The sequence below is a fragment of the Trachurus japonicus genome, chromosome 13 (assembly GCF_045865225.1).
Source record: "Trachurus japonicus isolate A0001 chromosome 13, Traja_1.0".
NCBI classification, from domain to species: domain Eukaryota; kingdom Metazoa; phylum Chordata; class Actinopteri; order Carangiformes; family Carangidae; genus Trachurus; species Trachurus japonicus.
Window position 1 is genome coordinate 8559088 of NC_140919.1, and position 23845 is coordinate 8582932.

The window sequence follows — 23845 nt, forward strand, 5'->3', positions numbered from 1 at the left end:
TTAATGAAGCATTTTATAACATAATTTACTTACATTTATGCAGAAGTTTTCTTAACAAGGTCACAAAGTGCTGAACTCGTTAAGAAAGAGAGAAGAGGAATTAAAATTTGCCTCATCATGAGTAGGAAAACATTAAAATAACGTCTCAAATCAGCTTTAGTTGAGGAAACAATAAAATGAAGGAATAAAACTATAGAAAATAAAAAATGAGTCAGACAAAAAATGTGTTTTAAGAAGTAATTTAAATAAGATAAGAGGTAAAAACCCACTGGTTCACTGTCCAACCAATCAGAGAGCAGCTTCATTAAACATGTACATAGAATCGGTTTCCTCAGAAGTTATTTGACCTTTATTCAAACTGTATTGATTCATATTAAGTGTTATTAAGTGCTGAAATACTGATTCATCGATCCACACCTCAGTCTCTGTACCATGTGACTGACTCAGGTTAGATTATTGTATACGGCTTTAAAGGGATAGTTCAACATGTTGTTAAATTGGCCCATTGCCATAATCCCTATAGTCATAGCAGTAGGTTCGTTACCTTTAATTGTCGGTGCAAGGTATTTTTAGAACGGCGGAGCAGAGCCGTGAGCTGCTCAGAGCTACGCTACGGAGGCTCATTATGGGATTTCTTGGTTTCCCTCATCAAACTCATCAAATACACAATCCAACAACTCCACAACGCTCTGGTGGACAAGTTGTGAGCTGCACATTCACCACGCTATGAGATAATAACACAACGTATGTCATAGCAGCTCACGGCTCTGCTCCGCCGTTCTAAAAACAGCTTGCACTGACAATTAAAGGTAACGAACCTACTGCTAAGACTATAGGGATTATGGCAATGGGAACAATTTGACAAAATGTTGAACTATCCCTTTAATGAATCCACAGAAGTTTTAATAATTTTTCCACCAATCCTGCAGTGTGCTTTGAATGTTTGTTTTTTGTTTTTTGTTGTTGCACTTTTGTGTAAAACTGTCGAGCGTTTTCATGTCGACACCCAAAACTGATGTAGAGATGCTGATTCTGATTCTGATTCTGTGTGTGTGTGTGTGTGTGTGTGTGTGTGTGTGTTGCAGGTGATCTACACCTCGTTCGGAGGCTCGTCCAAGGGGCTGCACTTCAACAATCTGATCGTGGGTCTGGTTCTTCTGACCCGAGGGCGCGATGAGGAGAAGGCCAAATGTGAGTTATCGTGTGTTGACAGACTGTGTTCTCCTCTCTGAATGATCATAATGATGATAATAACGCTACTACCCATGATGCTTTGCTGCCGCGGCTATAGAGCAGCAGCATCCAGCGGAGCGAGAACAAAAAAAACCCGCTTCAGCTGAACTGTTCCAGAACCGGATTAAAGCTGCTGAGCGACGCTGCGTCAGAACAAAGACCAGAATCTGCAGCTCTCGCTCACTTTGTTGTCGCATGTTTCTCATCCAAGTGCATCATGGGAGTCGGAGTTAACCTCTTCCTGGTCCCGCCGAGTGTCAGTCATCTCCTCATTCATGTCAGAGTTCAGTTACAACTAACGAGTCACATCAGAGAAGCTTCCCTGTGTCTGTGTGTGTGTGTGTGGGTGGTGGTGGTGGTGGTGCGTTCAGGTGCTGCTCGGATATTCCCCCGTTGTGACTTCAGTGCTTCTGAATGTGGAAACAACAACATAAAAGGCTCAAAGAAGATGAAACAACATGTTGATGCTGTGTTGTTTTTAGTTTAGTGTGTTAGTTATTGTCAGTAAAGTAGGTCGCTGTACGAGAAGATGAGTATCTGACACCGTGTCATTTATTAATCCAGGTGTAAAGAACATGTTACAAAATCACCATTGTCATTATTTTTTACATTTTATTTAAATCTATAAATTAAATCTATAATTTTTAAACATAAATATGGTTTAAAAGAAGAAAAAAAAACATGATGGAGCCTGTATTCAGAAACTGAGCCTTAAAACCAGCCGTCACGACTTCCTGTTACTTTGTGATGTCACAACTAAGCCCCGCCCCCTCACCACCTGCACCCACCATCCATCCAACAACAACAACTTTACAGGATTTGGTTTCTCTGAGTGTTTTATTCTGAAATCTGCTCTATTTTTTAATTTGATCGCTTTAGAAAACAGTCAGCCAATCAGAAGAGAGGCTCAGAGAGGCCTCCTCTCTTCTGATTGGCTGACACCGACCTGTTGTCACTAGAAGGTAGGGTCTGGAGTTTTGTTCGTTGCAGTTTGTAAATAAAACATTGAAACTCAGCCCCTCCTCTGGGGCTAAGCTGTGTAGCCTCCTACCCAAGACAGCAGCAGTTGTCATGACAACAAAGGAAAGGAAATACAGTCCGAGTGAAGCTCTGGAGCCGTGGGCCGATAGCCGACCGTCACCAACACCGGGAGCCTCCGGTGTTATGTTGTTATGTCGTTGTGGTGAGCTGGGAAGACGGTGTTAGCGGCGGATGCTAACCGCTACCGCTAGCCGAAGTTAGCATCGAGCTAGCTCACCACAACGGCCCTCATACATGTTACCAGTGTCGGGGACGGTGGGGAATCGGTCCGCGGCTCCAGCGCTTCACTCAGACTGTTTCTTTTTCTTTGCGGTCCTGATGCTGCTGCTGAGAGAGAGACGTGCTAGCTTCTAGCACTCGTTAGCATCAGAGACAGCTAGTGCGGCTAGCAGCCCTGAGCTACTACTCTGCTGCGGGGACGGCCCTCCACTTCGAAACACCGCTGTTCCGACCCCCCCCCCCCCCCCCCCACCCCGCAGCTGTCCAAGGTGCTGAACCACGTGACGTTGTTTACTAGGGCTGACCCAAAAAGTTTCGTTCGTTGCCATGGAAATCGATCTTTAAGTCCGTGATCGATTTTTTTTTTTTTCTTCCTTTTTTCCTTTTTGACACTAGTACTCATCGGCAATTGTTACAAAAAAAAAAAAAAAAAAATGAGTAGGCGACTTGGCATCCTGGAAACCTGCCTGATTTTGGAGATATGCTGTGTTTGTTTGCCATTACTTTAATTATTTCCGCTACTGAAGGAGATGCTTTGGTTGGGTTTAGGCAATGAAGAACAGAGTTGGTTAAGTTTAGTAAAAAGACCAGGTAGAGGCTAGACAGGCTAGAAGCATAAACTCATTAATATGAAGTATTTGCTTGTTTTGCAGTTAATTATGCACATGATCCGTTTGACCCCAAAAAAGGAAAAAAGGATCATTGCGCACTGCACAGCCTCCGGTTCCTTTCTGATTAGGTCCGTCTGTCCGTTCGGAGTGGGGTGGTTTCCCCAATAGCCTTTTCGGAATAGCGGGGTCTTTAGAAAAAATGGAAAACCCCGCTATTACGATGAATGGAAGTCTATTTTCGGAAAGGCGGGGTGTAACCCTCTGCTGCACGTAGCTTCACCTGAGCTCCGTCATTGGCTGGAGAGAAAACACAGACTCTCTCACCATAGATATCTATGCTCTCTTGCGACTCTCTAGCTCCACCCAGAAACGTCCACGTGCACAACAAAACCTGAACAAAACAGAGCAAAAGACCAAAATACAGACGGATTTCATTTATTTTTGGGCACAAAACTCCAGACTCAACCTTTACTAGAGAGAAGCTGAAAGAGAGAGGAGATGGAAAACTACACTGAGATGGTTTTTAGATCTTCTCATGGATCAGCCTTCAAAATAAAAGACAGCAAGAAGAAACATGGATGATTAAATAGTTTTTCCTTCTCCTTGTGTGTGTGTGTTTCTGTGTGTCTGTCTGTGTGTGTGTTTCTGTGTGTGTGTGTGTGTTTCTGTGTGTGTGTGTGTGTGTGTGTGTGTGTGTGTCTCAGACCTCTTCAGCCTGTTTGCCAGCGATCTGGGCGGTTACGCCGCCAGAGAAGACATCGAGGCCGTTCTCCAGCTCCTGGATGGAGAAGTCCCGACCTCCCTCAAGAAGTGCTTCAGCGAGGTCAGTGAACGCCACATCCAGTCCGTCACCATGCCGACACACACATCAAAACACACACACACACACAGACACACACTCTCTCTCTCTCCAGCTGAGGTCTCAGGTTGTTGTCACATGATGATGATGAAGCAGCTTCTTGTTCTGATCTGAGATGAAACAGCAGCTCATTGTTCTGCAGGAATCTCTGTCTCATCTTTAAAAAAACCACCTTTTATTTTGAAGGATCACAGTCCAGTTTCCTGTGACTGCTTCACAATAAAAGCCTCCTCTGTTTTGTTTTTGCATATTCAAACATCGTCTCAATTTGAACCTGCAGAGGAAACGATATTTGGTTTGGTTTGGCTATAAATACACAGCTGTGATGTCATGTGTGTTAATTTAGAGACGTGCAGGTTTTTACACATGAAACAAGTGGAAATTATTATTATTATTATTATAATTATTATTAAAACATTTATTTAGGAAAAAAGAAATATACAGGACAAGCAGAAATAACTAGAGGAGCTGCTTCTCCTTTTAAAAGTCACACAATAATCATAAAACCTCCATCAGGTTCAGTGAATGTTGAGGTTTCTGTTTCTGTTCGTGAACATTAGTTTTATTTTCATCTCTCAGTCTGACCGTCGACTGTTTTTCTTTCACTGTATTTCATTTATTTATTTATTTATCTGCTCTTTGAAAGCCGACACTTTGAAGCAGCCTGTAAACCTGAGGGGGAAACAACACTGAAGTATTAAACACAAGAACAAGAAGAATACATTAATATTTGTTATTCTCCAAGATCAATTTATTTATTTGTCTGTTTGTCTGTTTGTTTGTCTGTTTGTTTGTGTGTCTGCGTCGTCAGGGCGACAAGGTGACCTACGAGCGCTTCAGGTCCTGGCTGCTGCAGAACAAGGAGGCGTTCACGTTGTCGCGCTGGCTTCTGTCCGGAGGAGTGTGCGTCACGCTGACCGACGACAGCGACACGCCCACGTTCTACCAGACGCTGGCCGGCGTCACACACCGTGAGTCCACCGATCGATCAGTCAATCAATCAGTCAATCAATCAATCAATCAATCAATCAATTAGTGTGTGTTTAAAAAAAATTAAAAAAACAGGCCAATCACAGAGCTGGAGCTGCTCTACATGGATCATAGTGACCCGCTCTGGCCAAATGAGTCGGAAGTCGCAACGTTTTATTTTTAGATAATCAGCTGATAACGTGGAAAACCAATAAAAAAATCTAACATTTTTTTAAATTTTTTTGCTAATTTCAAAGCAATGACATTCAAAAACAATCTGCCAAAGTTTCATATAATAGTCCAGATAATTGAGAAAAGGCAGGTAAATGACGATTAAAGTTGACCTGCAACTTTTAATCCTCTGAAGACGAGCACAACATTAAACAACTTCTGAACCGTTTATGATAGAGACGAGCTGTAAAAAGCATCTGAATTGTGAGATTCTCTGCTTTCCGAGGGTCATTGAATGCTGCCTCTATGACAACAAGGGACCGTATAGGGTGCGTGTAATCACGTGGTACAGGGACAGACGCCTTTAAACCAGAGATGTTCTATAATGTTTAAACGCAGTTTTCTCAGGTTTTCAATCAGAAAAAGAGAGTGAAGAGCATAATTCATAATGGCCATGTCATGAATGAAAACCATCCAATGTATGACTTTGACTCGGGTTTCATTTTAAAGATTATTTTCTCCTCTTTACATTGATACCAAAATTTCAGTTTTGAAATGTGACTCATTCTGCTGGATCAGGTCATGGTATTTACACTGGGGAAGTTTTGGGGCTTTTAATGTGAAACGTCTGGACAGGAAGTGCTGAGTCCTTGTGACACCACTCAAAAACAAAAAAAAACTGCAAAGTGGAAGTGACTGGTTTAATTTTAAAAATTTTAAAACAAAAGGTAAACAGCAGTAAACAGTAAACCTAGTGGTGGTTAATAAAGTGTAAACAGGAAGTGACCAGTAGATCAGTGAACATGTTGAGTCTGACTCCCTCTAGTGGCCAGGAGAGGAACTCTCAGTCTGCATTAGAAATCTAGGCTGTTCACTTCCCAAATAAATAAATACATAAAAAAGATCAAATAAAACACTTTTAAAAACATGTGTTATTAATAGTTTATAACCAGAGTCTATAAATAACTCCTCCCAATCAAAAAGGATTTGTTTTATATATCTGCACTTTTATTTTTGGTCCAAGTACAGGTGTGTGTTTCACTCCGCTCTTGTCTTTGTGATGTGAGGCAGCAGCACCAACCACCTCCTTCCTCCTACTACTCCTCCTCCTCTTCCTCTTTTCTCCTCCTCCTCCTCTTCCTCCTTTGTAAAGTGCAGATGTCTTAAAGAAATATCACAAATGGCATCAGATGCATTTTTCATGTGCTGCTGTTTTCTTCTTCCTGCTGCTCCATCAGTGGCGCTGAGTGCTGAGGAGAAACAACTGACGGGCTTCACTTACCCTCCTCCCCCCCTCCTCCTCCTCCTCCTCCTCCCATCACTTCATTTCCTCCTCTCCGTCGTTATCATCCCGTCGCTCCGGTTTCTCTACGTCCACATCAGGGTTTTTGTTTTTTCCCCTGAGCTCCGGTCAAAACAGCGACGACCTCGTCTGTCACAGAAGAGTCTGAGTTCACCTGGAGGACGAGTGTGTGTGTGTGTGTGTGTGAGAGTGTGTGTGTGTGTGTGTGTGTCTCTGTGTGTGTGTGTGTGTCTGTGTGTATGTGTGTATGTGTGTGTGTGTGTGTGTATCATTTTCAGGTTATTTTTACTTCCTCTGCTCCAGCGACGGTCGTATTGTTTTCAGGTCGTCCGTCTCGTTCTTGTGGACACGATGTCGCCTCAACAGAGACTCATCAACTCTGACACCAACATTTATAATAATAATAATAATAATAATAATAATAATGTGATGTCAGCGATGAACTGATCAGATTTCTAAAGGTCAGAGGTCAGAAGTCAAGGTCACAGTGACGCTATAAAACACTTCTTAGTCCTAACTCATCAAAAAAACGTTTTTTTCTCGGTGAGAAACTGTGGCAGACCCATACCAGACTGTTGCAGGCCGCCTTACACTGAGCCATCTAGTCTTTCACTTCTGAGCCAGATGCCGTCAACCCCAGTTTGCATCTGTCATTGGTTCACAGCAATTTGAAGGCAGAAAAACTCAGAAATGCAATTTTGCACTTACTTATCATCTGCTATGTCCTCTAACATCAGAAAAATGTCACAGGAACATGTGAAAAGCACGAAAAACACAATTTTCATTGGAGGGGGTCTTTAACAGCAGGGCTCCAGACTTACATTTTTCACTAGGAGCACAGTGTGGCCCCTAACTTAAAATTTTAGGAGAGAAAGCAGAAAATGTAGGGGCGCACACTTGTAAATTCATGCAAAACCACTGATGCACGTTGCCTTCAGGGACAGTTTTTCATCAACAGTCTCTGTGTTTCCCTCTAAAACAACTCTGTGTGGTAACGTTGTGTTGTTATATCATAGCGTGGTGAATGTGCAGGTCACAACTTGTCCACCAGAGCGTTGTGGAGTTGTTGGATTGTGTATTTGATGAGTTTGATGAGGGAAACCAAGAAATCCCATAATGAGCCTCCGTAGCGTAGCTCTGAGCAGCTCACGGCTCTGCTCCGCCGTTCTAAAAACAGCTTGCACCGACAATTAAAGGTAACAAACCTACTGCTATGACTATAGGGATTATGGCAATGGGCCAATCTGCCAAAATGCTGAACTATGCCTTTAAGTGTCACTCAAGACCTCCTCCAGCAGAAGCTCCGCCCACAACAAACCTTACATATACAAGACGCCAAGTTTGTGTCTGTTATTATTATTTTCTTATTAGCCGGTTCATCTCAGCGTTCAGCATCAGAACTTGGAGAGTAAATAAATAAATAAATGAAACGTGCAGCGATCCAGTTCTGTGAAGTAAATTTAGCCAGGCTTTATTTCACCAATTAGGGACGGAGAGCTGGAAAGAGAACGTGGTGGACACTGCCCTTTAATCTGCTCCCCGCTGATCCTCTTAACTCCGTGTGTGTGTGTGTGTGTGTGTTGGAGAGGGAGAGTGAGTGATTGACACACTCCTGCTTCATGACTCGGCCCAGAGCGAGAGCGTTGTTGAGATTGACGGACGGCTACGGCGGCGTTGGTGGCGATGATGAGCGCCCTGCTAACGCGTTAGCCTCGGACTCATTATTATTATTATAATTATAATAATTAATATTCTAATGAGTAAATGACAGAATGAGGCAGCAGGCGTGATGACGTAGCGGCGGCGCGGTGGCGTGGTGCGACTCCTCTCTTTAAGGATGCTGCCTGGATAATGGTATGGTATCTCTGCTGCCACTCGGACAGAGTCGCACCTCTAGGTGGGTACCGGTTACCATGGAGACTGTTGTTGTAGTCGTTGTTGTTGATGTTGTTGTTGAATGTCAGTGGTTTGTTTTAGTTGGAGCTCCCATCGGTGTTGTCCGGTTCAACCCCTTTTTTAATTGGCGCTAATGACAAAGGCCACTTATCTAATTGGTTTTATTAATCAGCTTAACGATGATATCATCATCACATAATAAATAAGAGGTATAATAATAATCATCTTTGAGTTTTCAGCTTTGATCTCGACACAAAGACCTGTTTTCTATAATTAATTTATTGTTTTATGAAGGCCTTTGTGCCGAAACGCGTAAGAGTTGTTAAAGGTTAAACATGACCAAGCCATAATAGGAATAAAGGCTTTTTAACTTTTAAAAGAAAGTGCCTTGGAGATTCTTTCCAACTTAAATTTATTGCTCAAAGATTTTCACTAGTTGATAAAATGCACTCATGTCTATGGAGCACTGAATCACCACATGATATATAACCTGTGCTGTGTAACTTTTATATAATATATAAGTCAACTTTATGTAACTTATATCCATATTATTGGAACACAACATGCAGCTTAGGTGATAATAAAGGTGAAGTGTTTAACAGAGGAGGAAATAAAATAACAACAGAAGGAAAGTTGAACTGAACAACAAGAAAAAAGAGGAATTTAGTCTTTAATTTGACTGTAGAAAATATTCAACTAGTCTTTTTTTATATCGTAAAATGATGCTGCAGTCGTTCTCACCCTCTGACATCGTCCGGCTGTGGAGCCTCAGCTTTGTTCCTCAGGACCGGTGGGAGTTTAGTTTAGGTTGGTTTGGTTTGTGTTAGTCTGGTTTAGTAGTGAAGGTTTAATGTAGTTTGGTTTGGTTTAGTTGAGTAAGGTTTAGTAGATGGAGTTGATTTTAGTTTATTTGGTTCAGTGGTTTGGTTTGGTTTGGTTTGGTTTGGTTTGGTTTGGTTTAGTATCTTAGGTTTAATGTAGTTTGGGTGTAATAGTTTGTTTTGGTTGGGTTAGGTTTAGTAGTTTAGGTTAAATTTGATTTAGTTTAATGGTTTAGTTGAGTTAGGTTTGGCTTAGTTTAGGGTTTAGTAGTTTAGTGGTGTGGTTTGGTTTGGTTTGGTTTGGTTTGGTTTAGTATCTTAGGTTTAATGTAGTGTAGTTTGGGTTTAATAGTTTGTTTTGGTTGAGTTAGGTTTAGTAGTTTAGGTTAAGTTTGGTTTAGTTTAATGGTTTAGTTGAGTTAGGTTTGGCTTAGTTTAGGGTTTAGTAGTTTAGTGGTGTGGTTTGGTTTGGTTTGGTTTGGTTTGGTTTGGTTTGGTTTGGTTTGGTTTGGTTTGGTTTGGTTTGGTTTGGTTTGGTTTGGTTTGGTTTGGTTAGGGTTAAGTTCAGTTTAGTCGTTTGATTTAAATTGAGTTTGAGGTTGAGGTTTAGTAGTTTGAGTTTAGTTTAGTTAAATGGTTTAGTTTCATTAGGTTTAGTTTAGTTCAGTTTGGTTTAATGGTGTTGGGTTTAGTAGTTCAGGTTTAGTTTAGTAGTTTTAGTTCAGTTTAGCTGTCGGGGACCAATGTAAAACAAAATTTCTGATATCAAATTCTCAGATCAAATTCTTTGTGTGAGGTTAAAACAGTACATTTTTAATCTGCTCAGCACAAAACACACACTGTACCTTCACCTGTCAGGAGTTCTCCAACTCCGATTAAGACATCCAGATGATGTGATTGGAAATCGATTTTCTTCAGCATGTATTCGCCTTAATTGGACTGAAACTAGACGATGCATGTTCATGTGCTCATGCTCCACAACAGTAGAGACGGCACAAAGTGGAGCAGGGAAGCCATCCAAACCCAGCCAAGTAAAGGTTAAAGGCTGTAGTTGAGAATTTATTAAGCCTACTTGGATTTGTTTGCCCTTCTTACTGGTGTATTGTATATTATATTGTATGGATGTTTTACATGTACATGGCAGCTGACGTAACTCCCTTGCCCAAGACAAATTTCCCCTGGTGGGACAAATAAAGTTTATTTGATTTGATTTGATTGATATTAAGTTGCATATATTCAGTTTTTTTACTCAATGACAGAAAGCCAACAGTATTAACCCGCTGAAACGCCGCATATCGCCGCCTGAGGAGGAGAAACCGTCAGTTATTAGATTTTCTCCGCTGCATGTGAACTGGGACGAGGACAGAAGTCGATTAGACGCCAGAGTTGAATTTTGAGAAAAGCTCGATGAAGCTGTGACTGTAAACGTACTGACTGTGTGATGGTTGTCGCTAAGGAAGTGATGTGAAGGTGCTCGCCACCTCGCCGCCTCCACCCGTCATCCTCCATAATTCATCACGTTGGATGGTGAACCCCCCCCCTCCCCCATCCCAACCCCCTCCCACTCTCCTCTGTGTCCATACAGTCGCCTTTATATTGTAAATGATTCATCTCGTACTCTGACTCAGAGTGAAACAGGAAGTAGCGGCGGCGGCGGTGGTGGAGAGGTGAGCAGTGGTGGACAGTAACGGAGTAAATTTACTTGAGTACTGTACTTAAGTACATATCCAGAGGATTTGTACTTTACTTGAGTATTAGATTTCTTTGGTACTTATTACTCTTACTTGAATACATTTCCAAGACAAATATTTGTACTTTTACTCAAGTTAATTGGTAGGAAGGCTGAAAAGTACTTGTTACTTTCAGGTCTTTTTCTAAAATCCTATTGGACACAAGCTGTGTTTGTCAGAGAAGGAAACCTATCACAGTGCAGCTCTCCACTGGGATCTACGTACAAACAGAAATACGTCGTCATCCCTCCCCATCAGGATACCGCCAAAGTAGCCTACAGTACTAGCCGCGCTCTCGACTGCGTTTGTCAACTCAAAACTACTAACGGCTTCATCAGGAGAAGAAAGAAAAGAATCCGCTGAGTCTCAGTCTGAAGCTGAGAACGATCCGGAGGAACTTTCAGAAACTTCCTTGGCCTTATCTGAGTTCATTCTCAGAAACAAGAGTTAAAAGCTCCTTAAACTCATTTAGCAAAAATTATATTAATTCATTGATGTGAAAAATAAGAAATTGATTTACTCTTAAAGTAAATTTAATGTATTTTTGGATACTTAAGTACCTTTAAAAGCAAGTACTTTTTTACTCTTACTCGAGTAACATGTCGACTGAAAATTTTGAGCAGTAGTATTTGTACTCTTACTCAAGTACTGGGGTCGAGTACTCTGTCCATCTCTGGAGGTGACTGAGTGCAGGTGAACACCAACCCCCCCACCCCCCCACCCCCTCTCCCCTGACAGCCAATCAGAGCCTCTCCATCACCTTCCCATCATAAAGACACAACACAGTCAGAGAAATAAACTCTGAGTCGTCGTCGTAGAAACCTCAGCCTCTGACGTCACCTGTCGGGAGTGAAGCGCCTGACGTCTGACGTTCAGGTCTGTCTGCGTTTTGACACCTGTCATCGACGGCGGCGGCGGCGGCGGGCCAGAGGCCAGAGGCCAGAGGCCAGAGGCCAGAGGCTAGAGGCTAGCCCGTTGGCCGCCCAATCCCATTAGGCTAATCCTCAGATTAGCGTGTTGAAGGGGGCAGCGCTCTGAGGGCTATATCGGTCTGATCTGTGTCACTGCAACACAGGATGAGTCACACATCCACACACAGAGACCGTTACATCAGCATCTTCTTCATCAACATCATCACATGTTTCTTTTTTTTAATTTGTTGCTGATTTTTAATCAAATGTCAGTTGTTAAACTCAAAGATCAAAACCTTTTTATTCAAAACTCAGAGAAGAAATAAATATTCAGCAAAACATCAGTCAACTATTCAACCTTTTGATTGGTATTATGAATGAATATTTATTTTCATCTCATGCAACTGGACTTGGTTATTTGTGTAGGAAGACGTTTCACCTCTCATCCAAGAGGCTTCATCAGTTCATGTTTTAAGGGAAGCCAACCCAATGTTATTGTTGTGCCATAAGTCTGTGAATATTCTCATTTGTCCAGGTCGTAGTTATTTCAAGGAAATTTGAAATCGAATGCAACTGGACTTGGTTATTTGTCTAGGAAGACGTCCAGTTGCATTCAATTTAAAATTTCCTTGAGATAACTACGAGAATATTCACAGGCTCATCTCATGCCACCATTGTGGCCCATCCCATATGGGATTACAAGACACATTTACTGACAAATCAAAGACTAGACAGTCCTTCCTGTTGGTGTTACCTGCCACACAAGTGTGACACATAAATAAACAACTTCAGATCACTTTCAGTTCTCATCTGTACATCGCTCTTCATCTCGTTGCCCAGGCCTTTGCAAGAAATAAAGAAAATGCAAATATATTCAACTGAAAAAGACGTTTTAGCTTCTCAGCATCGTTCAACCACACAAATTCATTATTTGGATCTACTTTACTAAACAGTTTTTGTCTTATAAAGTCATAAAAAGGACAGTAGAACACAAAATGCATTTCAGTCTGAAAGACCAAGAATACCAGCTCTAAACTGATCATATTGACTTTTACCAAACACCGCTCTGCAGGCTGCAGACGTAGCCTACCAGGACTAAAGATAATGAAAATATCCATGGAAACAGTTTTGATGCTTTAATAATGACTGCGTTGATGCTGCTGTTGGAGCTGATGGAACCTGAACTTCACATTTTATTTTACTGAAGGATAAAAGTTCTGTTGTCGACCACTGATGGGATCCATTATATATAATTTATAATATAGAAAAATATCTATAAAGGTAAAACATTTCTTCCAGTCTCATCACGTGATGACCACACATCGTTATTTCTGAACCAGACCTTTTCAGTTTATTTCAGAGATGTTAAAAGAAATAAGAAATAATACAGCAATGGACAGACACAACAAATAAATACTAAAGACTAATTGAAAATGAAAATAATTGGATTTTTCTTATCCGAAAAGGAGTGGGAAGAAGTGAAACTTATTTACTCCCACCCTCTATTCATAAATTAGCTTCCTTGTCATTATAATCTATACAATAAGATAGCTTTAGCTGGATTTATTCTCATATATTATCACTAATCTTTATCTCTCTTATCTCTAATATATAGGCAAAGACAAACTTAAGGTCGCACCAACAGAGCAACAAATAGGTTTCACTCTGGAGGCAACAAAGAAGAAAACAAATCTGTCTGAGCTTTGAACACTAAACTTATTCTTCTTTTTCTTCTTTTACTTCTGTTCTTTCTTCTCTTTTCCTCCCTGTTCTTCTGTCTCTTCTATTTCTCCTCCTCCTTTTCCTCCTTTTCCTCCTGCAGTGGAGGAGTCTGACATCATCGACTTGGAGAAACGTTATTGGCTGCTGAAGGCTCAGTCCCGGACCGGACGCTTTGACTTGGAAACGTTCGTCCCGCTCGTGTCTCCACCGATCCACGCCTCGCTGAGCGAAGGTCAGACTCTTTATCTTTATCTTTATTTCTCTTTATCTCCGATGCTCAACTCGTTAGACGGCAGGTAAACAAGGAAAATATACAGCTCTGGAAAAAACAAGAGACCAGTTCAAAATGATCAGTTCCTCTGGTTTTACTATTCATAGCTGTGTGTTTGAGTAAAATGAACACTTTTGTTTCATTCTATAACCTACTGACAACATTTCTCCCAAATTGGAAATAAAAATATTGTCATTAAGAGCATTTATTTATTTGCAGAAAATGGCAACAGGTCAAAATAACAAAAAAAGTTCTGGTGTTTTCAGACCTTACCATATAATGCAAAGAAAACAAGTTCAAATAATCCCAACTTTTAATCACAGCAGTGTTTTTTAAAATGTATTTATAATCTTTCTTCCTTATTAAATATGATTTGGTTCAGGTGATCAGCTAAGTACAGTGAGATGAGCTTGTGTTGGAGTTCAGTTGGCTGCCACATGTAGAGAAGCTGATTTATTAACAACATTTTGGAGTAGTGGTCTCTTTATTTTTTTCCAGAGCTGTATTATGTAATTTCAGTAAAACTACAGACGAGAACACAGAAATAATGTCGGTAGTGCAACAGTTATAGTAGCTCTCATGCAGCATCATATCACTGAAGATGAATGTATGAATGTAAACATGTATGATCAATCTTAAAGGGATATTCCTCTGTAAATTGAACGCACCCTGAGACCCAGTAGAAACCCCGTCTCCAGAGATCAAGTTACCGACCGCAAACTTCTCTAGTCGTTGCAACTTCAGCACAGATGGAAAAATTATTAAAACCTTTATTTAGACTCAGCCGAGACGAAGAAGTACCTTCAGAATACACAATCAACACAAATAACAGAAGATCACATTAAAAATAAATTGACAATCAGGAAGATGAGTGAATTAAAACAGGAGCAGATGGTGGTAAAATAAGATTAAATTAAGGATTTAAATTACCCTAATGATCAAAAGGAGGTCAATTTAAGATTGTTCTGTTTAGTGCTTCAAGTTGCAGGTGCACAGAATGAAAAACTGGATTTTCCAAGTTCAGTAAAAAAAAACCGCTGGAGCCTGCAGTGTAATCCAGTCCTTCGAGCTTGCGTTAAAAGATACAAATGTATTGATGTAAGAGGGTAAAAGAGCAGTGAGGGCTTGAAAAATGAATCAGACGCAGTGTCTATCAGGCCTTATAACCAACTTTAGCATACAGGCCAGAGTGATGAGTCTCAGGGCTGAATGATAAACAGTGTCATGTAGGTGTAGAGTTGCAGCTGATATAAATGATGTATAAAATGTCTCTGTAATCTAAAACTGACATAAAAGTTAAAACACTGCTGACTATGGAGCCAAGAGCCAACCGCCATCAAACAAGCTGCTCATAGCCACAAATAATGTTCAGAACAGCATCAAACTACATCAACAATACAAACAGGGTCCCATCCCATAATACCCAGCATAAAACACCTGCTGGCTTTGCCTGGTTTCTATTGAAAAGAGACGAAAACACAACTCACCCACTCTCCTCCAGCTGCAGAAGCCCTGACGAGTCGATTACCGAGTGGGTGAGTTGTGTTTTCATCTCTTTTCAATAGAAACCAGTCAAAGCTAGCAGGTGTTTGATGCCTCGCATTATGGGATGGGACCCTGTTTGTGCTGTTGATGAAGTTTGGTGCTGTTCTGAGCATTATAAAAGTAAGAGGGTAAAAGAGCAGTGAGGGCTTTAAAAATGAATAAGATGCAGTGTCTATCAGGCCTTATAACCAACTTTAGCATACAGGTCAGAGTGATGAGTCTCAGGGCTGAATGATAAACAGTGTCATGTAGTTGTAGAGTTGCAGCTGAAGCGTGTCTGTATAAAATGTCTCCGTAATCTAAAACTGACATAAAAGTTAAAACACTGCTGACTATGGAGCCAAGAGCCAACCGCCATCAAACAAGCTGCTCATAGGCAAAGCAAGGCAAGGCAAGGCATCTTTATTTATATAGCGCATTTCATACCAAGGCAACTCAATGTGCTTTACATAAAGACAAAACATTTAAAAAAAAAAAAAAGAGAAGCATAAAACAGAATAAAAACAAACACAAAAAACAGAGTTAAAAGCAAGAGCAAATAAAAGAAAATAGATAAAGTTTTAAGTTCTCAGCTATAAGCACGTGAAAAGAGAAATGTTTTTAACCTGGACTTAAAAGTGCTGACAGTTGGGGCTGATCTCAGTTCTGCTGAGCCACAAATAATGCTCAGAACAGCATCAAACTTCATCAACAGCACAAACAGGGTCCCATCCCATAATACGAGACATCAAACACCTGCTGGCTTTGCCTGGTTTCTATTGAAAAGAGATCAAAACACAACTCACCCACTCTCCTCCAGCTGCAGAAGCCCTGACGAGTCGATTACCGAGTGGGTGAGTTGTGTTTTGGTCTCTTTTCAATAGAAACCAGTCAAAACCAGCAGGTGTTTGATGCCTCGCATTATGGGATGGGACCCTGTTTGTACTGTTGATGAAGTTTGATGCTGTTCTGAGCATTATTTGTGGCTACGAGCTGCTTTTTTGATGGCGGTTGGCTGGTGGATCCATAGACAGCAGTGTGTTTCTATCTGTCTGTCTGTGCTGAAGTCGCTACGACTGGAGAAGTTTGTGGTCGGTGACTTGATCTCTTGGCGGGGGCGGGTCTTACTGGGTCTGACGGTGCGTTAGAGCATGGGTTAAATTTACAGCGGATTATCCCTTTAAATTACAGCTATAGATTTACACAATAATTAGAGACACAGGTATAATGTTATAATAGATGCCGTCTGAAGGTGTTCGGTGATTGGTTAATGGGATCGCTGCTTCTATGAATCCCCCTTCCTGTAGTTGAACCAAAGACGGTTTATAAACCAAGACCCCCCATGACGAGTCAGCTTCCTGTATACACGCCTTGTTAGGAGACTATTGAGTCCAATGGGACAATTGAACGTGAACACAGATTATGGTCTGTCCTTTCTCCCCACAGTCACTGAAGTAAATTTTGGACTCATTTTCCACAAGCCACATCTCTTCTGAACAGTTTGACACCAAAATATCAATTTTCAGACGGACACATCAGGAGAAAATGAACTTTCTTCACGACCTGTCTCTGTCTCTACGACTACACTCACAGATTTGGCCACAGATCTCCTAGGCAACGTCAAACAAACGGCCGCAAACTCCTGTGAAAATGATTTAAATCAGTTTAATATGACTGTTAGTAGTGTAAATATTTCATGTTATCATAAGAAAATATAAATATCTCACTTTCATTGTATAAATCCACACTCACGTTCACAGATGAGGTGGTGACGGTTGGCCACGCCCATTTAGAGAGACAGGAAGTGTCACCATTTCTTTCATGGAAAAAGCCTCATGGGGTATCTTGGTAAATAGAGGATCTTTGGTTGAACATCCTCTGCTCTCTGCAGTCACCACTAGGTGGCGCCGAAGCACTTACAAACACCACAACACACAGTATAAATATTCTAAACACAGTGCTTCATGTTCACCGCTGATCACAGCTCCTTTAAGGAACTAATCAGGGCTATTGATTGATTGATTGATTGATTGATTGTTTTGTTTTTTTCTCAGGTTTGTTTCACGCCTTTGATGAGAACCGGGACAATCACATCGACTTTAAAGAGATCTCCTGCGGCCTGTCGGCGTGCTGCAGGGGGCCCGTCGCCGAGCGCCAGAAATGTGAGCTGAGATTCATCCCAGATAAAATAAAATAAAATTAAATTAAATTAAATTAAATTAAATTAAATTAAATTAAATTAAATAAATAAATAAAAGTGAATGATCCCAGTTCTTCAGTTGATCGTTGGTGTTTCATCTGTCTTCTCTTCTCCTTCAGTTTGCTTCAAAGTGTTCGACGTCGACCGCGACGGCGTCCTGTCTCGAGATGAACTCCATGAGATGGTCGTGGCGCTGCTGGAGGTGTGGAAGGACAATCGCACAGACACACTCCCCGTGAGTTCACACACACACACACACACACACACACACACACACACACACTGGATTCACTACATGTCTGTTAGCAATGGTGTGTTTTTTTTTGTTATTGTTAAACTTTTTGTTTTAAAGAAAAGAAAAACAGGTGATACTGTATGTTATGTCATGTTTATTTATTTGATATGGACATCACAAATACATTGAGACTGTTCCAGTGGACAGAACAGATGCTTCGCTTGAGTGTGTTTAGCACAAGTGCTAATTTTCAACACCAGTCCATAGGCGGCTAATCTAAAAATACAGAACATATTATCAACAGTATGAGATAAAACCAAGTGCATGACACTACATCATGACAGTAGCACATACTGTACATGTTGCTCTTAATTTTGTATACACGTCATCATTTCTTATCATTAAACCAGATCAGGAGAGAAAAACACAGACAAATTAATTTCAGCACTACAAAAGCACCTAGACTCTCCTCTATCACAGTTCTCCTGTACTGGGATACTATATATACTTACGTCTGAACCGGTAGACAATGTTAGGATTCAAAACATGAGAAATAATAACTAGAGAGAATACAATTAAAATAGATAAATATTAAAGAGTAGATAAAAATAATCAATAACAGCTGTTGTCAGCCCCATATTTTATTTATTTTATTTATGGATAATCACATTTTTTGAAGACAGTCGAAGGTCTCACAGTACGTAAAGTAAGTAGTCGTTATACACAGGTTACAAGGTTTAAAGTTTCTGTTAATGTTAATGTGAAATGATCTACACATGGGGCGGGTGCACAAAAAAAAGATGTAGTTTAATACCATAATATATAGGGGTGACCAAAGGCCAATGTATTTACTTCATGTGTCAAATATTGTGTTGGTCATAATACAGAACAGGTTGTGGCTCGTGTCTGTTCATTAAAGAAGTTGAAATATTTCCATGTTTGTCTATTCTAGGTCACATTAGAAGGTGAAGTGTTGGTGTTTTTACTGTTCTCCAATGTAAAAATGGGTCACGTTTGACCCTTAACATTATTCACGGCTTAAAGCCATCAGCCTGTTGGTTGCCAGTGAATGAAATAAATAATATGTTCCATAAACATTTTTAATTTCACTCCCCAATTTCTTTTTGTGCCCCCAAATAGTTCACTTTAGGCGAGCTCCTTGGGGAAAATGTTATGGTAGAGCCCTCGCTACCGCAAATGCTCAATAAAATGCTCCCGACACTTCATTGTGCTTTATTGAATGTATTTTCAACTACAAACAAGCCTAACACGCAACTTATATATTGCAAATCATCAATTTCTAATTTTGTGACTCCGCATTTCTTTTGTACGTTTTTTATTTGTCATGATAGGTCTTAAATTTCATCCATAATGGTCTTAAAAAAGGTCTTAAAAAGTCTTAAATTTGAGCTGGTGAAACCTGCAGAGTGAAACCCTGTCCTGGGTTTCCCATTCTGTTGCTGCTGCTGCTTTATTCTCCTTTTTCACTCTGAAACTGTAGAAAACTAAAATAATACACTGATACGGATTAAAATATTGAAAAAAAAAGAGTGTTTCATGTTTAACTTTATGTCTTTTGGAGATCATTTCATCTTCCACTTGATGAACTGTTTGAACATGAACAGAAAAGTTGATGCCCAGTGTTATATTACGTACATGGATGAGATGGGTGTGTCCATGTTTGCAGAGTTTGAGTCGTGTTGTTTTTCTTGCAGGAGCTGCACAGTAGCGTGTCGGACATAGTAGAGGACATCCTGAAGATGCACGACAACACCAAGGTGAGACACGACTCCTGTATCTGGGAATAAAGGGAAAATAAAACTGGATGAGGAGGAGGAAGGAGAAGGAGAAGTTGTTGATGTGTGAGATCAGATCGGTGCTGACTCTGAGTTTCTCCTCACAGCTGGGTCACCTGACCCTGGAGGATTACCAGATCTGGAGCGTGAAGAGCGCCTTGGCCAACGAGTTCCTCAACCTGCTTTTCCAGGTACAATTCACTTTTTTTTCCTTTTTTTTTAACCTCACATCCCAAGTACCTGGTATGGAGCACAAACATTAGACAGTATCAGTAATCAAGCGTAGCAAGTAGCTGTACATGCTTTCTATCTCTGACAATTGGAGGAAAAAAGAAACAGAAAAAAAAAAGATAAATAATCAATATAATAAAATATCACTTAAAGGGACAACGAGGAGTTTTGTTAAAGCAAAGTGTTTTCACACTACATTTATGAGCCTCCGCACCGTGAAATTCTTTGACCGGCGCAAGACAGACTCATGTTTTCATTCATCAAGAATTAAAGTCAGAGGTTGGAAGACGATCACATACCGTCGTAGTTCCCACCATAAACGGAGATTCGGCGGCGTTATTCTCATGACTCGCCACGAAACCGAAAGTAAAGAAACGCTGGTCGGCTCGCCCAGCATTTCCACCACCACTAATAATAACAAAATAACCATAGAGACAAAACCATAGATTTATCTAAAATGGACCATTAACAAGTGGTAACGGAGATTCATCCACATTAATATGAGACTTTTTTATAACCAAATAGAAACTCCTCGTTGTCCCTTTAAACAAAGGAAGGATGCTCTTCAGAAAGGCACCTAACTTATAAATAATATAATAATATAATAATAATATTTTTCTCTGAAATGTATTAAATTTGTATTTTGGCACTCAAGTAAAATGAAACTCGTCACAAACAAAACCTCTGACTTCTACCGAGGCCTTTACACCTTCCAATGACGTTTGGTATTCTAGTGTTGTTCACTCTAAAGGTGCAGGCCTGTCTAAATTTAAATATTTATATATTTTGGACCCGTCAAAATTTATAAAACAATTATTTATACATCATATTAAAAAAAATCAGTAAAATTAATACTTTTATTCTGCACCCCTCTAGGCGTTCTGTGGATGTATTATTTTTGAAAAATGAATTGTTTTGATGGAAAAGTTGTAGCTATAACCTTTAAGCTCTATATAAATGTCACATGACGTCATGCTACCAAGTTGATCTTTTAGTCTCTGTTCAACAGTTAGCCACACACACACACACACACACACACACACACACACACACACACTCTCAGGTCTGACTGTGTCCTCCGTGGTCCTGCAGGTCTGTCACATCGTGCTGGGGCTCAGACCGGCGACACCAGAGGAGGAGGGGCAGATCATCAGGTGACCACCACCACATCCTCTTCACCTGAACACTCACCTGGGAGGAGGAAGAGGGGGCTGTCTAACACCTGCTGACCTCTGTGTGTGTGTTTCTGTGTGTGTGTGTGTGTGTGTGTGTGTGTGTGTGTGTGTGTGTGTGTGTGTGTGTGTGTGTGTGTGTGTGTCTCCGTGTGTGTGTGTGTGCAGGGGCTGGCTGGAGAGGGAGAGCAGACATGGGCTGCAGCAGGGCCAGAACTGGTTCCTCATCTCCATGCTGTGGTGGCAGCAGTGGAAGGACTACGTCAAATATGTAGGTTCAATAACAACTATCACAAATCACTTATTACTGCAAGAAACAAGCAGTAGTTATGTTTTGCGCTCTTGTTCAACCCTTGTTTTATCTGTTCCCCGGGTAAGGACTGAATTTGGGAAAAGAGCATTCAGCTCCGCCGCCCCTTCGGCATGGAACACTTTACAGAAAGAGCTGAAACTCGCTAAACTAATCCCACTTGGAGCCTTTCGCTCTATTTTGAAAGATAGGCAGCAGAAATTCACCCAGCAGTGCCTGTGCTTCAAATCTTAAATTATTTATTTTGTTGTTCCAATTGTTGTATCTGAAATTGTAAAACTCTGTATATTTTCTAATTGTTATTCTTTGCATTTCTGTGTTGACATGTATTGCTGCTGTACCGCGTGCTGCTGATCATTTTTGGCCAGGTCACCCTTGCGAAAGAGATCCTGATCTCAATGGGCTTTTATCTGGTTAAATAAAGGTTAAATAAAAAATAAAAAATAAAAAACTTATCACAAAAACTAAAACTGTTCAGTTAAAAGTGTCACTGATGTAAATGGTTACAGCTTGAAGCGGCAGTGAGGTATTAAAAAATGTTGAGAAGGTCTTAAAAGGGTATTGACATTAACTTCCAGATTCCTGTATTTACCCTGGTTAACCCCTTGTGTTGCTCTGGACGCTGACAGGACAGTGCCTGCTGTTGTCTTCCCGTCCAGGAGCACAAGGGCATCGTGGTGGAGCAGCCGTCCGTCCTGACCTCGCTGCGGAGCCCCGCGGCCGCCGTCGAGCCCGCCCCCCCGGACCGGCTGGGGGGCCTGGGGGGTCTGGGGGGTCTGGGGGGAAGCTTCGCCGCCGTCAGCCCCACGGAGGAGCGCTCGCCGGACGCCGTGTCCAGCGCGTCGGAGGCCACGGAGACGGGTCAGTTTGAGTTTAGTGTAGTTTAATGAGTTTATTTTGGTCCTGTAGAATCAACTACACACGTCAATAAACAACATTATACACACACATGTTTTAAAGGTACATTGTGTAAGTTCTTCTGTTATCTATTCACGAAAACCGATTATTTGGTTCTCCAGTCTGTTTCTCATTAATCAGTAATCCCCCCGCATCAACAAACTGAAGTGTTCCTTTCAGCTCTGAATTAGCCGTTCATATCATTCATATATTTTTTTTATTTTAATGTTTATTTAACAGGGACGATACATACAACATTGCCACAAAGAATGAAAAATGCGATGCATACAAGACGTCTAGCTTCAGCTAATTTGCAGTCTTTGTCCCTGGTCAGGCTAAAGAAGGATAAAAGATACTGAATAGGGGCAGGTGTCCCCGGTTCGAATCCCGCGTTGGACAGACTTTTCCTGCATGTCATTCCCCCTCTCTCTGCCTCCCCCTTTCCTGTCTATCTCACTGTGCTATCAAATAAAAAGTCACCGTGGTAACGCAGTGAGGAGGAATGGAGCGTTACACTGATGCTGCATTCACCTGCAGTCGGACAGACGGCCGTCGCTAACAAACCAGATGTCATTTTAGTCACAGAAGTCCAGAGAAAGACGGTAAAACAATACCACATCGCCATGACAGCATATTGTCACGTGTATTGTTTTGCCTGGTGCTGACGGACCACTTGTTTACATAGAGGCTTGTTTATGCCGTTACGTGCAGCGGCTGTCGTCCGTCTGCCGTCTGCCCAATTTCATGTGAATGCAGCATGAAAAATACGACTGAGTTGCTTGCGATCTACAACCGCACCGCTAGATGGGAGGAATTCTTACACAATGTACCTTTAAACATAAACAAACAACAAAAAATTGTTCATTTCTTTTTTTTCCCTTAAAGTATAAAAACAAAACAAACGTACCTTGACCGAAAAGATTTAGGCTGAAACTTCAGTTCATTTTGCCTACCTGTCTTAAATTAACAGTTTTTTATTTTTAAGTATATTTTTGGGCTTTTTCGCCTTTATTTGACAGTACATAATGAGATAGACAGGAAAGGGGGAGGCAGAGAGAGGGGGAATGACATGCAGGAAAGGTCTGCCCGGTGCGGGATTCGAACCGGGGACGCCTGCGTTGAGGACTGCAGCCTCTACATGGGGCGGCCGCCTTAACCACTGCGCCACGCACCGCCCCTTAAATTAACAGTTTCTGTCGCCTCACTTTAGAAATTTAGACGGAACGGATCTGGCATAAAATCCGATCATTTCCGGCACGAGTTGAACTTTTTAAAGGATAATTACCGTTTTTTTACATTCTGGACCTTATTTCTAGCATAAAATCCGATCATTTCCTCCCCCAGATAACTTTGGTGTCATTACAAGTGGTTGTGATGAAATGAGCTCCAGCCGAGAGGCGCGTATATCCGTATAATGGAGTCTACAGGGCAGCAGAATGCAGCCTCTAAATAACACATTATCTGCAGAGAAACTCCTTCATGTCAGAACAAAATGAGCAGCTGGATGAAGTTCAGCTTCCACAGGCTTCCTCTCCTCAACCTGGACTCACTAAAGCTCCGGCTAGTTGAGATAAAAATGGACCCGAATGCCGAAGCAGAATGATTATTATCAGAATGAGCCGGGCGGTGCTCAGAGATGACATCATCCAGGTCAGAGGTCAGCAGGTCAACCTACAGACCCCGGATGTTGATAACAGCTAACCCCGGACTCAGAGGGGAATAG

The 23845-nt window shown here is 41.2% G+C and overlaps 1 protein-coding gene across 6 annotated transcripts in view; it reads left to right on the forward strand.

Moving 5' to 3' along the window:
- usp32 (ubiquitin specific peptidase 32) overlaps positions 1-23845 on the forward strand; it is a 100324-nt gene that overhangs the window by 37292 nt on the left and 39187 nt on the right. For 3 of the 6 annotated variants that reach the window (XM_085794757.1, XM_085794759.1, XM_085794762.1), the window contains exons 3-13: positions 1086-1191; positions 3809-3927; positions 4775-4934; positions 13587-13718; positions 17336-17443; positions 17601-17716; positions 19432-19494; positions 19620-19703; positions 20836-20897; positions 21084-21186; positions 21855-22086. In XM_085794757.1, the coding sequence (XP_085650883.1) occupies positions 1086-1191; positions 3809-3927; positions 4775-4934; positions 13587-13718; positions 17336-17443; positions 17601-17716; positions 19432-19494; positions 19620-19703; positions 20836-20897; positions 21084-21186; positions 21855-22086 (1285 nt within the window). Of the gene's footprint in view, positions 1-1085; positions 1192-3808; positions 3928-4774; positions 4935-8241; positions 8304-13586; positions 13719-17335; positions 17444-17600; positions 17717-19431; positions 19495-19619; positions 19704-20835; positions 20898-21083; positions 21187-21854; positions 22087-23845 lie in introns of those variants that run through there. The other 3 variants (XM_085794758.1, XM_085794761.1, XM_085794763.1) reach the window with 2 other exon arrangements.